The 14,930-nt window shown below is 50.7% G+C and overlaps 2 protein-coding genes across 4 annotated transcripts in view; one reads left to right on the forward strand and one right to left on the reverse strand.

Moving 5' to 3' along the window:
* The window catches only part of USH1C (USH1 protein network component harmonin), a 47,925-nt gene extending 44,777 nt beyond the window's left edge, over window positions 1-3,148 (reverse strand). The window contains exon 1 of one of the 3 annotated variants that reach the window (XM_020904757.2): window positions 3,000-3,148. In XM_020904757.2, the coding sequence (XP_020760416.2) occupies window positions 3,000-3,035 (36 nt within the window). In that variant the 5' untranslated portion in view covers window positions 3,036-3,148. The remainder of the gene's footprint in view (window positions 1-2,999) is intronic. The other 2 variants (XM_070473444.1, XM_070473445.1) reach the window with 2 other exon arrangements.
* Window positions 3,149-7,112: 3,964 nt separating this feature from the next.
* Window positions 7,113-14,930, forward strand: part of OTOG (otogelin) — an 84,465-nt gene continuing 76,647 nt past the window's right edge. The window contains exons 1-6 of the mRNA XM_020904767.2: window positions 7,113-7,293; window positions 7,728-7,788; window positions 7,953-8,013; window positions 11,221-11,299; window positions 12,210-12,302; window positions 12,470-12,624. Of these exons, the coding sequence (XP_020760426.2) occupies window positions 7,197-7,293; window positions 7,728-7,788; window positions 7,953-8,013; window positions 11,221-11,299; window positions 12,210-12,302; window positions 12,470-12,624 (546 nt within the window). The 5' untranslated portion in view covers window positions 7,113-7,196. The remainder of the gene's footprint in view (window positions 7,294-7,727; window positions 7,789-7,952; window positions 8,014-11,220; window positions 11,300-12,209; window positions 12,303-12,469; window positions 12,625-14,930) is intronic.

Here is a 14,930-nt window from a genome sequence, read left to right on the forward strand (position 1 = left end):
GCAGTCATATATCTGCATGACTCCTCCCCTCATTTCTTTTATGTCTTTATGTCTTTGCTGAAATATCACTTTTTTCAGAGGTTCTCCTGACTATCCTATAAAAAGTACTATCTTGTCACTGTTTATCCCTTCACCTCACTCAGTTTATTTTTTTCACAGCGTTCATTACTATTTGACATTTTATGACACTTTCATTGGTTTGCTTGTTAACTGTCTGTCTTCCCTACTAGAATGTACTCTCTAAGAGGGCAGAGACTTTGTTTTGTTATTCAATGGTTAGAGTACTGCCTGGCATGTATTAGCAACTCAGTCAGTATTTATTGCATGCGTGCATGATTGAATGAAAGATTAGCAACCCTTTGAAGGCAGAGGCTCTTTCTGACTTTATTTATCCCCCAAACCTCTCCTGCCAGATGCCTAGCTTTGGGCAGGACACACTACAGATGCCCATGAATATGTGATTGCTGAAAAGTCAATAAATACTTTTTGAGCAAATGAGTAACCAAGTTCCTGCAACCTGCAGGTGCAGTGTTCCTTTTGTAAAGCTGGTTCTCTTGGGGGGAAGCCTCAGCCTCTGATGCCCCCCTCCCCTTGCCTTGGTACCCTGGCTGAAGGCTGTGACCAGGAAGGGCATGCCAGTGCTGCTCATGGCCTTGGGGAAACCGTACAAGCCCCACAGTCCCCGCTCAATGGGCTGGGGACTGTTGGGTCCTCCATTAGGGTGCTCTCCAGGCATCAGTGGGGAATGGTGAGGCCATTTACCAAATGGTTGCTTCACAACCAGAGCAGCCAATATTTGAATTCCTATTTCATCCTAATCATCCTGTGAGGTGAGCACAACGAATTCCATCTCACAGTGAAGGAAACTAAAGCTCAGCGAGGTTAGGTGGCTTGCCCAAGGTCTCACTGCAGTGAGTGACAGGACTGAGCTTTGAGCGGATTTCTACCTCATTGGGTAGAACATCTGGTGGCTGAGGTGGTAAAGAATCTTAAATTTAAAGAATTAAAGAAAGTTAATAACTTTCTCCAGGTCACACAGCACTTTCCGTGACAACACACTACCTTTAATGCTATCTCCGACAACTAAGGATTTATTTAGATTACATATCATTCTCAACGGCGTAAATTTGCTCTGAAACACTAAGGAAGGGGCATCTAGAAAGCAATCAACAGCAAGGTCTCTCCCTGGCTGCTTCATCCTCTCTACCCAGTTCCCAAATGATCTCCAAACTGGGAGGGGAAGGCTGCTGCGGCCTCCGAAGCAACAGAGCACAAAGTCCAGCCCCAGCCTTGCCCAGCACGCCCCGCCTGCACACTCAGGGCATTAATAGGTAATGACTCTTGTGATGAGGAAGAGCAGGGCGGTGGAAACACACAGGCCTGAGGCCCTTTGGGGCCCATGGGGCCTGGGGAAGAGAAACAGGGGCTAACCCAGGGGTTGAGTCAGATATCGGGGACCCCATAAACAACGCTCTCAAAGAGGCAAAGAAAAGTACATCATGAGGAGAAGACAAAAGAGGACCTGACATTATTTTCAACCCCAGGGCAGGAAAGTGAAATTCGAGCCTGAGTCATCTTGGGGTAGGGGACGGGCAAGTGGGTTGCCTGAAATCTACACTCACCAAATGTCCCTGGCGGCTGAAATTTCTCCTCTCGGGTCTCTTTGCAACAGGATGCTCTGGTGAACACTGTCTCACACTTCCCTTGTTATTTCCCAGCCCCCACACTCCTGCGTGAACTTCCGGTTCTCTCTCATCCCTCGGATCCCAAGGCCTCATTTTTAGAAGACTCCGGCCAGCAGGATCTGTCCCCTTCGTGCCCCCACCAAACCTTGATTCCAACACTCAGCACCCAGGTGTGGTTAGTTATTAGTGTAGGGTCTGTCTCCCACCCACATGATCAGCAACTTGAAGGCACAAACTGGGTGCTCAAAACATGTTTCTTAAATGAACAACTGTCCGTTGGCTCCTAATCCCAGGCCACAAACCTTAGCCCCTGTGGCCTCCATACTGGCTGCTCCTTGAGCTCCCCTGGGCTTCTCTTGGTGAGAGAGGGGCCAAGCCCCCAGACCTTGTCTACCTGAGCTCTGCCCTCTCAGGCTTGGGAAGGGGGTTGGCTGAGTCTAAAGACACTGCCCCTCTGGGTGGGTCTCAAGGCGCAGTCACCCTTCCCTCAAGCAGGGCCTGTAGGTAGCTCCAGACACCCCTGGCTGCACCCTTGGGCTCTGAGGCATCCTCAGGGCTAGTGGGAGGTGCATTGGGTCTCTTCAAAGGGTCCCCTCTGACCTCAGGGCCTCAGCAACTCCTGCACAGCTCTGGGAACAGTTCTGGGAAGCCTGGGTCAAACCCAGCAATGGTCTCTGACAGTTCTGGGCCACCAATGAGGCCCCTCACTGGGACACCCTAGGAGAGAGCCTGAAGGGTCGGGCTGACTCCCACGGCCCCCTGGGCAGTTCCTCGGCTATTTCTCAGGTCCTAAGAAATGCTCTTAGGTGGGGAGTCGGCTGTCTGACGTGCCTCTAACTCAAATTTTCAGGTCAGAAGACGGATGGAGGTATCCACTTGCCCTCTCTGCCAGTTCTCATCTCTCAGACACTATCCCAGAGCCTCTCCACACGCTCCAACAGCCCAGAGCTGGGAGCGCTAGGAGGGAGCGGGCAGGGGGGAGGGGGCGTTGCCCACTATGGGGCATCTCAGAGAATTATCCCATCTCAAGCCAAGATCGGAAGGAATTCTAACCCTCCCCAACCCCCTCTCCCCGCCGCGCAGCGTATTAAGAAAAAGGACAGTTTCAGGAAGGAGATGGGTTTAGTGGCTTCTACACCTAGAGTCCCAGTGCTCCTCCCTCATTTTACCGGGGATTCCTGCTGGCAACCCAGAGCCCACCCAGAGCCCCAGGGCCGGCTGGCAGGGGAGGGGTGGTGCCGTGGGTATCCACCGCCCACCCACTCCGCCCCCGGACTCCGCGGGGCCGCCAGAGGGGCCGCTAGTGGCTCTGACCTTGTGCCGGAATTCTCGGGCCACCTTCCGATCCATGGCTGGGTTGGATCGAGTCGCTCGCTACACAGTTCCGCTCCTTCGGGTGCCGGCTGCTGGGTGCCCGGCTGCCCCAGCCCGCAGAGGCGGCGACCGTGACAGGCGGAGCCTGGGAAGGAGGAGGTGGGGCCTGGGGCGGACGGGGCGGGGCGGCGGGAGGCACCTGTCCTGAATCTCGCCGCCTCTCACCGAGAGCCGCTGGCCAGGAGGGTGTGTCTATGGTGGCGGCAGCGATGGCTGGACCTGTGACTGGCCCTGCCCTTGGAGTGGTTCCCACACACACGCGGTTAAGGTAAAGGATCTCAGGAAGCTGTCTGTCATCCCTTGCCAAGCATCTCACCTTTTGTGTGCATTCTACATGGTCGCTTCCCTGGACTTTTCCAACTCGGAAGAAACCTGTTTGTGAATTCCTTGGGTCTGGGTCTTACGGTAGCCCACAGGAACCTGAACCGTGGGTAGGAGGGCCCCTTCTCCACTGACTTCCTCTCCCACACTTCCCTAGCTCCCCTCCCCATACACAAGCACGGGAGGGCCTGGAAATGACATCCTGATTTACAGCCGACCTTTACCCAGTGATGCGGCCCCGTCTGGTTCATTTGATTCAATTCAACTAAGATCTGAGGTAGGAGACAGACCGGCTCCAGGTTGGACATTTACAATCAGCCAGCCTGCCTCCTCGTTGCATTTCCTGGGGCAAGAGATAGGCGGGCTGCAGTTGAGGAACTGACCGCCAGCCCCCTGTTTGCTCTCTCAAATGGAAGCAACAGCAGAAACAGGGTAAATAGAAAGTCTTTGCCTCCTGTAAGCATCTCAAGCGAATAAGACAAAAGTCCAGTCTGAGTAGAGGATACGGGAGACACTACACATGTACAGAAAGGCTCCTTGGAGTTAAAAGTCAGGGGATGACTCCAGGCCATAAGAGTCTTGCTCCTCCCAGAAGCCTTCACTTTGAGATCCACCTTGGCTGACGGAATGTGTGCACACCCCCAGGGGAGGGTCCCAGGGTAGGCCAGGTATGGAAAAAAAAAAAAAGACAATTGGCCTGAAAGAAGACAAAGGCCGGGAAATACTGACCTATATAAATGATTTAAACGTATATAAATGTACTCCTCAGACGGGGGGTGGGGGTGGGGGGGGTGGGGACACACACCCACACCCTTTGTGTCTCGGTGTGCATCTCAGCCTTGCTTCTATCTCAACTAAACAAACTGTTTCTCTGCACTCTCCCACTTGTTGCGCTGTCTCTAAAGTAAACTTTGTACCTGCATTTACAGCTTCTGCCTCTGTGATAAATGCAATTTTCACTGCGGGCAAAGATCCAGGGAAAACTAGCTTCTAGCCTCTAGCCCTTGCTGGTTTGGTGGCTAGGACTCCTGGTTTTCATCCAGGCTCCCCAGATTCAATTCCTGGGCAGGGAACGAAGATCTCGTTTCAGGCCACTGGTCTCTGCTGCCTCACCCAGATCAGGTCTAGTGCTGGGGTGCAAAGACAATGATGAACAAAGCCTGAGACAGACTGAGAGCACAGAGGGGGTGAGGGGTGATAAAGACAGTTGTGAATATAAACAGTGGGCACCTTTACTATTTTTTTTCCATTTATTTATTTTTTTTCCATTTATTTTTATTAGTTGGAGGCTAATTACTTTACAGTATTGTAGTGGTTTTTGCCATACATTGAAATGAATCAGCCATGGATTTACATGTGTTCCCCATCCTGAACCCCCCTCCTAACTCCCTCCCCATCCCATCCCTCTGGGTCTTCCCAGTGCACCAGCCCCGAGCACTTGTCTCATGCATCCAACCTGGACTGGCAATCTGTTTCACACTTGATAATATACATGTTTCGATGCTATTCTCTCAGAAGAGTGGGCACCTTTAATTATGAATTTGTTTACTTGTTTCTGCATTCAACCCAGGGCAAGGGCCTGCCCTGTTTGTACCATGTCAAAGGGGAGGGGACAGGAGATGAACTGCAGTCCAAATCAGTGAATTACTGTGATTTCAGAGGCACCTAGAGACCCCCATCCTTTGCAGCCTACCTGCAATAGCTGAAGTTTTGCCAGCATATTATTTTTATTTGTCTAAATTATGATCTAATTTGAGATGTAAATCTTTCCTGGAAAAGAATCTTAAAATAGCATCCATATTCTCCCCTTAGTATTAATTAGTTATGTCAGAGATAAAAGACTTGTAGAATTTTCAAAGGTCTAAGAAAGGTGCACAAAATAAATTCCCCTCCAACTGACTTTTTTGACTTTCTGCATTTCATAACTATGTCATATGACTGTTTATTTCATGTGTAGATTTCAGGCAGAGCAGCAAATGCCCTTATGAGGGTGAATGACATCCACTGACACCCCGATCCTTCTTTTACCTGAACACTGCCCACACAGGTGTTCTTCTCTAAATGCCTCCCTCGGGTTTTAGGGACAAAACTGAGTCCTGGTTCTCCTTTCCCATTGATACCAAGCCCAAGCTCATGCTGTTTGTTGCACAACAGACCAATAAATTGAGAGATGACTTGTTGGGGAAGGAACCGTGACCTTATTTGTAAAGCCAACAGATCAAGAAGATGGTGGACTAGAGTTCCAAAGAACCATCTTCCCTAAGTTAGCATTCAGGCTTCTTTTATACTGAAAGAGGAAGCAGGCATCTCTTATAGCAAAAGGGGAGGGAGTGTGGTTGGATGTTGCAAACTTCTTGATGCTGGAATCCTTTGTTCTTATAGCTGTCCACATAGCTTGGGTCTCAACGTTCCTGTAAATATCAAACAAGACAAATGTTATTCTCTGTTCTGAAACTTTTATCTCTATATGAGTGGGAAAGTATTAGACCTTTAATGGTCAGATCCCTGAAAATGGGTTATCCTGTATATTTCACACTATTGACTACATTTTGGATTTAGAGCAAAAGGAATAGAATACAAAGATTAAAGTAAAGGAAACAGATTCAATATGGAGTCAGATTTGTCCTTCCCTATTACACCATGAATGTTCTTTTTCAAGCTTTCTCTAAGACAATTTTGCTTTCACCCATTCCTTAACTGGTGTTCTTTAAGGTTCCATCCTTGGCTATCTCCTCTTCATCGTCCCACCTAAGCCCATGGCTTCAAATACGCTGTTTGGAGATAGTTATCCATGCTTTATTTACCACTGTATTTCCAAAACAGTGTGTGGCGAGGAGCAGATGCTCAATAAATTTGTTGACTGGATGAATGAATAAATGCATCCCAAATACACACCTCTGCCCAGGGGCCTATGAGGGCTGACACTATCATCATCACCATTTGCAAGGCCTGGCATCTGGTTGATGTTCTAACACTCAGTTGGCCAAGTGAAAGATGCAAAGTTTTCCAAGGCTCTCAGGCCAACATTTCTACCAGTCCAAATTTTTTCCTGGGCAGAGTGTATCTTATTCACAAAACTAAAGCTGTTTTTGTCAAAGTCAGGCCTCAATGGGACCAATAATACCTGAGTGTGAGGCATTTCTGTTAGCCAACATATCCTGAGCTGGGGCCTGATCTAGTGCTGGACACAGAGAACTGAGGCATGATCCAACCCCTAGAGGTGCTCAAAACTAGGATAGAGTGGGGTCTTGGGGACCCAGGAGGCTGTAGTGGGAAATGGTGTAAGCACAGGCTAGGACTCTGCAGGCCTGAGCCATGGTTCTGCCACTGACCACTGAGTTGTGCCTCCTGGGACCTCTGTAAAAGGAGCGCATAGGACCAGACTCATATCAGCATTTTGGGTCTCCAAGAACCTAGTAAGGGGCTTCCAGAACCCAGGTTCCTGAGCCAGGGATCTCTGAGGAGCAAGGGATGTTGGAAGCTGCACAGACTGCCTGCCTCCTTGCTCCCCCAAGGGACTTAGCACTGAGTGTGATCTGAATCTAATCTCCCTTGGGGAGGGGCAGCCACAGGCCAAGAAGAACAAAGGCGGCACCCCGACCCGTCAGACTCCTAAATTATGGTAATAAGTTGGGCGGTCCTGTCACTCTAGCTCGGGGCGGAGCCAAGTGCCTGGGAGGCGGAGTCAAGGGTACCCTGGGGCAAGAGAGCGAGAGGCACGGGGGCCTCCAACCAGTGGAGGGGTGACCCTACCTTCGCGGGAGAGGCACTCGGACTCCGTCCTGCGCTCAGGCTTCCCAGACCCTGCGCGCCCCTATGGGGGCCCCGGCGCCAGTGTTCTGCCTGCTGGTAGCTTGCGTCTGGCTGCCCCGGGGTGAGCCGGCAGGGGAGTTTCCACCACTGCAGTCTCTCGGTGAGAGGGGTGTGGACTAGGGGAGGCCAGGAACCTGGGAGAACGTTTAGAGGGACAGGCCTGGGCCAGCTGGAGAGAGGGGAAAGAAAGAAGGTTTGAGGGAAGGCAGGGGACAGCCAGGGAGTGGGCCCGGGGAGAGGGACCGCAGAAGGAAAGAAAGGCCATCCGCAGTCAGGGGAATGGCTCTCAAGCTGGGCAGCGTGGAAGAGAGATCCAAGGAGGAGGAAACAGAGAGAACTGGGGCACAGAGAGTAGGAAGGAGGAGGGAGATACTTGTTGGAAAGTGTCCCCAGGGAGGGGGAGAAAGGGTTTGAGAAGGCTGCAGGGAGAGAGAATGGGGGTGATGGCAGGTATGAGAGAGGCTTCCTAGCAGGTACTGGTTGAGAAGGGGTGGGGGGCATAGCTTGAGTGGAGAGTAACCCCCCCACCCCCAGCCGCAGCACCCACACCCCAGGGCAATGCAGAGCTGCAGCCTGAGCCAGCCCAGGATCCCAGGTGAGTAGGCAAGAACTGGTAGCTACCCCACTCACTGGTTCCATCTTCATTCCTGGCATGGGTGACCTCAGGGGTTAGCACAGGGGGTGGATGGGCCTGGGGGTGGTGGGGAGGCATGGCCCACTCCCCTCCCCTCACCCACGCCAGACTTGTTTCTCACCTAGCCACAGCCATCAGGAGGCAGTCCTTGACACAGGGGATGCTGCCACCGTGATGGGAGGCCAGGTAAGGGGAGGCCTGGGGAAGGGGGCACTTCACTGGGCAGGGGCTTATTTCTGTCTGGGTTTGAGGCTGTCTGGGAGCTCTGTAGGTGGCAGGAAGTATGTTTCTTCAGTTATTCAAAAGGGAACCAATAAGATTCTTAGTACGTGTCTGAAGAATGCAAATTCATAGGATATTTCTACTTCTGCTTTCCTAATCCCTTGGGGCCCTATAGCCAACTTTTGTTTATTTACAAATTGTGTTTTAGAGGAAGAGGGCACAGGCACAGCCTGGAATGCCCTCTTAAATAAGGGAAGGGGAGGTCTCAGACCAGTAGCTTCACCCTTTCCTGGGTGAAAGCAGGAAGGTGAGGGTTTGGGAGAGTGGAGTGCTCTATTCCCTGCCTGGCCTAAACCCTGTCAGAGGTCCCTCTTCATCCCCTGAGCAGTGCCCCAGAAATGCTGCTTTGAGGGGAGAGACAAAACTGGGTCACCTGGTGGGACCTGCAAGGAAGGGTTGGTTGAGAAGCGAGCCATCCTCTAAATCCTGACCATTCCCTGTTGCCCACCCTCCCTAGGTCCTCTGTGCTTTATTACTTTAAAAAAAATTTTTTTTTTGATTGAAGGATGATTGCTTTACAGAATTTTGTGGTTTTCTGTCAGATCAGATCCTCTGTACTTTAGGAAGAGGTGGTGCTTTTCTCTCTTTGCCAAACTTCGGTCGGTCTCTGGATCAAGTGATTCAGGTTTCTTTTCTAGTCCTGGCTTGCGTCTGTCTCCTTTCTACAACCACAAACATAATATAAATACAGCCCACCTGATATCAGGTCCCCCAGAGAATCTTGAGCCTCAGTTCACACACCCTGGCCCTTGGGATTCACTCTGGGGAGCTCCTTGTGCCAGCAGAATGGAAGCATCCTTTATAATAGAAAACAGTATGTCCCAAATACTTCCCCTTTTGAAATAGATATGAAGATCCCAAAGAAGGAGGTGGCATGCTTACTTTGGAATGTCTGGATTATGTGGGGGTTTTGTATCTTTTTTTTCCCATTTCTCCAGGCCCCAGATTGAACTGAAAGGAAATGTTGTCATTCTTTTTATTTAGTTTTTATTTTATTTTTAAAATGTTTTCATCATTCTTTTTATGGATGGGGATACTGAGGCAGGTGGATGATTTGCTGGGCCCTCAGGGCACAGGCAGAGCATGGTCTCCTAGCTAGCGTGTTCTCCCGCATCATAAATGCCCCCACTGGACTCCAGGGATCCCTGTATTTTAGCGGGGCAGTGATCCTACCCAAGCACTTCATTCCCCTAGAGGACTTCTGTCCTTGCTGGATTCCAGGGTATGTCTCCCCTTCTTTTCCTTGGGGAAGCATCTAGACCAGGCCACCCCAATAGGTTTCTCACATTACTCCTGAGAACAAACAAAGGGTTAGAATGGCCCTCCTTGAAGGCAACTGGAGTTGGAGGAGGCTGGGCAGGAATGAGGCTACTTAGAAAGTGAACCTGTGGATCCCTCAAAGGCTTCTGCCTGGAATCCCCTCTTAAATAAGGGAAGGGGAGGTCTCAGACCAGTAGCTTACCACCCTTCATTTCTGTGCTGCCTCACTCTATAGAGCTCAGCCATTCTCTAGAGAATTGCTGGTGTAGACCAGAAGTCCATGAACTTGGATCGGGGTGAGGGTGGGGGGAAATGCATTGTTATTTATGGGAACCTCAATGGAACTGGAATTTTAGTCTTCCCTTTAATTACTGCTAGACATTATAGACCACAGAATATTAGCAGTGTCTGTGACTCTTATTAATAGAAATCACAGGTATTTTCCTATCAGCTTGCAATTGTCGCTGTCTCCAGATTGCATCTATGCTCACTGCTCCCACATACTGGCAGTGATATGGCCTGTAGCTTGGTCCTGTGATTTAATGTATTAATAAAGAAGCACAAATATTACCATTACTCACTTTTATAAAATATTTGATCACTGCATTGCAATATGTTTGATTTCCTTTATAATCTTATGTTTTATTTTATGTATCTAGAAACATCTGTTGCAAGAGGGGGCCCATAATCGTCACTAGATTGTCAGAGGGATTCATGGCATAAAAAGGATTAAGAACTCCCCATCTATACTGAAGATGAATCATTTGGAAAGGATTTAAAATTCTCCAGAAATGGCCTCGATTCGTTGCAGCACAGGCCAGGCAGGAGGTGGAGAGATACAACCCACAGGAGGGACAAAGAGCTGGGGTTGGGCTCCAGGGACCAAGGGTTCTGAGTACTTCTGTGTTCCTAGTCTTTGCTAGAGGCTGGGGATTTAGCCCAGGGGTGAGGAGGTGACAGTGAGGGAGAAAATACATGAGACAAACACCCTCAGTGTGGTTCATGTCTTATCAGCCCTGTGAGCAAGAACATGTGCTCTTGTTCCCTGTACCTGGGCCAGGTTGGGCCCTCAGTCCCAGAGGTTGTACAAATGAGAGGACTTAGGCCCTGAGAGTGAGGATCCTACTGTGCCAAGGGTCCCAGTCCTAGGTGACATTAGACCCTCGGGCTGGAGTCCTGAGAGGAACTGAACACAGTGAAATGATGTTTGGAGAAGTCCTGATTTCAGATGTTCATATCTCAAGAGACCATGGGATGGGGATCTCAGCGGGGCTTTGCCTTTGTCCTCAGATTTGTGGTACTGGGGAGAGTTCCGACTTGGACGAGTTCTGAGAACAGCAGGCAGTGATCCGTGAGGCTTTGTTTTTGCTGATAGAAGAGCCCAAAAAGCTGAGTTGGGGTGGGGGATGTTCCCCTGCCCTGGGTTGAGGGGCTGCCTTTGTTTCTCAGCTCTGCCCCATATGGTTTCTGTGGTGAGGAGGTGTTGTGTTTGTTCTCCAGACAAGGTGGTTTTGTGCTGGGCTGTGGAGCACACAAAGGTTTACTTGGGAGGGAGTCGGGGGAGGCCGGGGGACGCTGGAGCCTGGAGGGGAGGGGGTTGTGTTCAGGCTACAGGCCTCCCCAGCCTGCCAGTGAGATGCCACTCAGGAGTGTGGTGTAAGCCAGGCCTCACGCCACCTGAAAATCCTGCCTCCAGGCCTCTCAGAGGTGGGCTGGGTAACTGGGGCACCCAGCAGCAGCGGGCCTGTCTTCCTGCAGGTAGTGAACAGGAAGGGCTGGGACCTGCAGGAAGCCTGCCGTCCCTGAGGTCAGCCCCTGGCTGAGTTCTCTTCCGTCTCCTATCTGTAAAAGGAGGAAGCTGAGTTCCTGGATTCCTTGGCCATGTCTTCCTGGGAAAGGCGGCTCCATCGGGCCAAATGTGCACCATCTTGTAAGTGCCCCTCCTTCCCTGTGGCTCTTGGGAGGCCCTCGCCTGCAGAAAGGCCTGTGAGGGAAGCCTGGGGCCTTTCTCGGGGCCTCCTGGCACCTCTTTTCCCTGCAGGGGGTCTCTTTCCACTGTCCCCAGCCTCCAGTTCTACTCTGCTTCTCCTTCCTGGCTGAGGAATGTCCTATTTCACGACCATGGCCCTGCGGCTGTCCCCCCTCACACTGGCTGACTCCAGTGAGGTTGAGCTTCTTGTTTAGTGGTGGCTTCCCCCCTGGATCTCACTCTGTGTCTGTAGCCTCTCTCTACGTTTTTGTGGCCTCTCCTCTCACCTGGTCTCTGTCTGTGGCCCCTCTTCTCACATTATGGCTCCCTCCCCCACCACACCCCACTCTGCTTTGTCCTCGCATCCTCGGTGGCCTTCCTTTCTACTACATTCCAACGCGAGGCCCCTCCGCTTCCCCTGGTTTATGCTATGGACTCTTCTCCTCAGCTTATGGAGCAGTGAGGAAGAGCAGTCCATGAAGAGCTCTGGCAGGCCCCCCCTCACCCCTCATGCTCCGTATTCACAGCTTTGATGCCTTCCTTGCCTAGTGGCCAAGAACTTTTAGCTTAGGAAACTGAAGGCCTAGGTGGGGCTGGCCTGGGGTCCACTTGATACATACCGAAGGTCAGTACTCTGAGACTTCAGGGCCTATTAGGGAGAGGGTAGGGCAGCTGTCTGAGGCACCCTGCTCCTGCCCCCATCAAAGCCAGCTCCTGAGGAAAGTTGGGGCTACCTGTGATGGGGATCTGAGCTCCATGTCTCTCTGGGAGGGCACGGGCCTGGAGTCCCATCATGACGGAGGTGCTGCGTCAGTGGATTCTGCCATTCTTAGCTTGATGGAGCGATCGATGCCTTGCGTCTTCCTTGTAGACTTGTTCTCCTGCTTCAACGGGGGCGAATGTGTGCACCCGGCCTTCTGTGACTGCAGGCGCTTCAATGCTACTGGGCCACGCTGCCAGATGGGTGAGTCTGGGCTCCATTCCACCTCTGGGAGGGGCCACAGGTTTAAGAAAATCTGTGGACCTGAGACTCAGGGGTCTGGGCTAGAGGGAGTGGGGGTGGGACCCACTAGCCCTGGGCTCAGTGTCCACTGCTGCTACACAGAGATGCCCTTTTTGTCCCTGGCTCAGTGTACAATGCCGGCCCTGAGAGAGACAGCATCTGCCGGGCGTGGGGACAGCATCACGTGGAGACATTTGATGGCCTCTACTACTACCTGTCTGGGAAGGGCAGCTACACTCTGGTGGGGCGCCATGAACCTGAGGGGCAGATCTTCTCAGTCCAGGTGAGGTGTTCACTGCTCCCTGCCTGTTCGGGAAGGTTCCTCTAGGCCTTGAAGGCGTGGATGGCCTGGGCTCTGCTCGGCAGAGTTAAAGAGGCTGGCACTTTGCTTCACCCTCCCAGCTCCTGTCCAGGGCTTCTGCACCCGGAGGGAGCTGAAGGCTCCATGGTTCTCACTCCATGGTTCTGGTTGCCCCTGGCAATTCATGTAGTCTCTCATTCACCAAGTATTTATTAAGTGCATAGTTGTACTCTTTTTCCTGGCACAAGGCCTGGTGCTGGCCCTGTGGACAACAACACAGATGTGGTCTCTGTCCTCATGTAACTTACAGTCTAATGGGGAAAACAGACATCAAGTCAAATGAATCATTTCAGATGCCACTGAGTGCAACAGAGAAGTGTCAAATGGTTAGAAGAGCATGTGATGGAAACCTAACCTTGCCTATTGGGAAAGACGGTGATCAGGGAGGGCTTCCTGCTGGAGGAAGTGATATTTATGTTGGTATTGAAGAATGAATTAGAGCTAGACAAGTGAAGGGATGGGGATAGACAGGAGAACACTCTAGGTCAAAGGAACATTGGGTGCTATGGTATGAACCTTAGATAAGAAAGAGCGTGGTGCCACAGAGGAAATGGTGGAGGTTCTGAATGACTCGCCTTAGGGTGACCTCTTCTAAGAAGACTCTTTGCACACTCTGACCTCCTGAGTGGGCTCAGGGGCTCCTTTCTGTGGAACCAGAGTTCCACACCATTACCCTATCTTTGTGTCTCTCTTATTACAAAAATCTGTTTCTGGGTTGGTCTCCTCTCCAGATACAAATTTTCTGGGCAGGGACCATGTCTTTTCAATTGCTGTTCCCAGTACCTGGATTAATGCTCAGTAAAAGCTTGTCTTGTGTATGAACACATGTGAGAGTCACAGTCTCATGGTCGGACAGATCTGATTGTCACATTTACCCTGCGTGTCAAGTGGGCAGTCCCCTGCGGGCACAGCCTCTACCTGGAGAAGAGTCTAGCTGGGGAGGCTGCTCTGCTGGAGGGCACCTTGGCCAGTGTGGAGTTAAGGCTGAGAGGTTGGGAGATGGGGGAGACCATGGTGCTCACTGTCATCCCTATGCCAGCTGGGTGTGCCCCTTCTGTCTCAGGCGTAGGCCTGCCAAGGGACTGTCTGGGGGCCAGGTCCTGGATGGACCGGGGACCCTGACCCTCTTTGCCTCAGAGCAGCATGGGTATCACACATCATGACTATGTCATTTCATGGTGGCTCAGATGGTTAAAAAAAAAAAAATCCACCTGCAATGCATGAGACCCAGGTTTGATTCCTGTGTTGGGAAGATCCCCTGAGAAGGGAATGGCAACCCACTCCAGTATTCTTGCCTGGAGAATTCCATGTACAGAGGAACCTGGTGGGCTAGGTTGATGGGGTCAAAAAGAGTTGGACATGACTGAGTGACTAACACACACATGTTATGATTACCTAGACCAGTGGGATGCTATACATTCACAAGTTATGAAATGAATTTAATAAGTCATAACTACCATGAAAATAAAGAAAAAAGAGAATGTAAATAGAAAATTTTGTAGGAATGCTTTACACATTAATAGTGGTGAATATTATTTTGTAAAACTTTCTGTTTTATTTAATTTATATGTGTATATATTTCTCACTATAGACCATGGTCGCAAAAGTTTGAAAAATATTTAGGCTATGGAATGGCTTTCACAGGTCCTACTTTTAGTTGAAATGGCTCCAGCCTGCCTAACCATGTTTAACAACAATCTAGTGGAAGGTTTGTTCACTCATGGGATGGATTTTCACATTTGGCAAAGATACATTTCAGACTTTTCCCTAAACTCTGACAGCCTCTGCCTACTTTGCTTGAGTCCTGTGGCTTTGGAGGTGTAGGTTCTGTCTGAGCAGGGGGCAGAGGAGATGCGCATGTGACAGGCGACACAGGAGTGATATGTGTGTGTAGGGGACAGCTAAGCTACCTCTACCAGAGTGGTGATAGGAGTGCGTGTTTATAGTGTGAGCATTGAGAGTGCCCTGTGATATACCTATGAGATGTGTGTTGTGTTCATTATGAGTGTGAGATGGTGTGAGTGTGTAACTGGGCTTTCAATCTGATGGGATAAGCTGGGGTGGATAAACAAAAACGTCCACAAATAGGGAGGCAGCACAATTGGATTGGAATCCTGGCTATGTGTGTGTCACCTGTATCACTTCACCTCTCTGAGCACGAGCCACCTCCTCCCTGAGGTGCAGGTAAAGATAGCTCTGACCTCCCTGTGGTACTGTGGGGACTGGGA

The sequence above is a fragment of the Odocoileus virginianus genome, chromosome 10 (genome assembly GCF_023699985.2).
Source record: "Odocoileus virginianus isolate 20LAN1187 ecotype Illinois chromosome 10, Ovbor_1.2, whole genome shotgun sequence".
Classification (NCBI taxonomy): domain Eukaryota; kingdom Metazoa; phylum Chordata; class Mammalia; order Artiodactyla; family Cervidae; genus Odocoileus; species Odocoileus virginianus.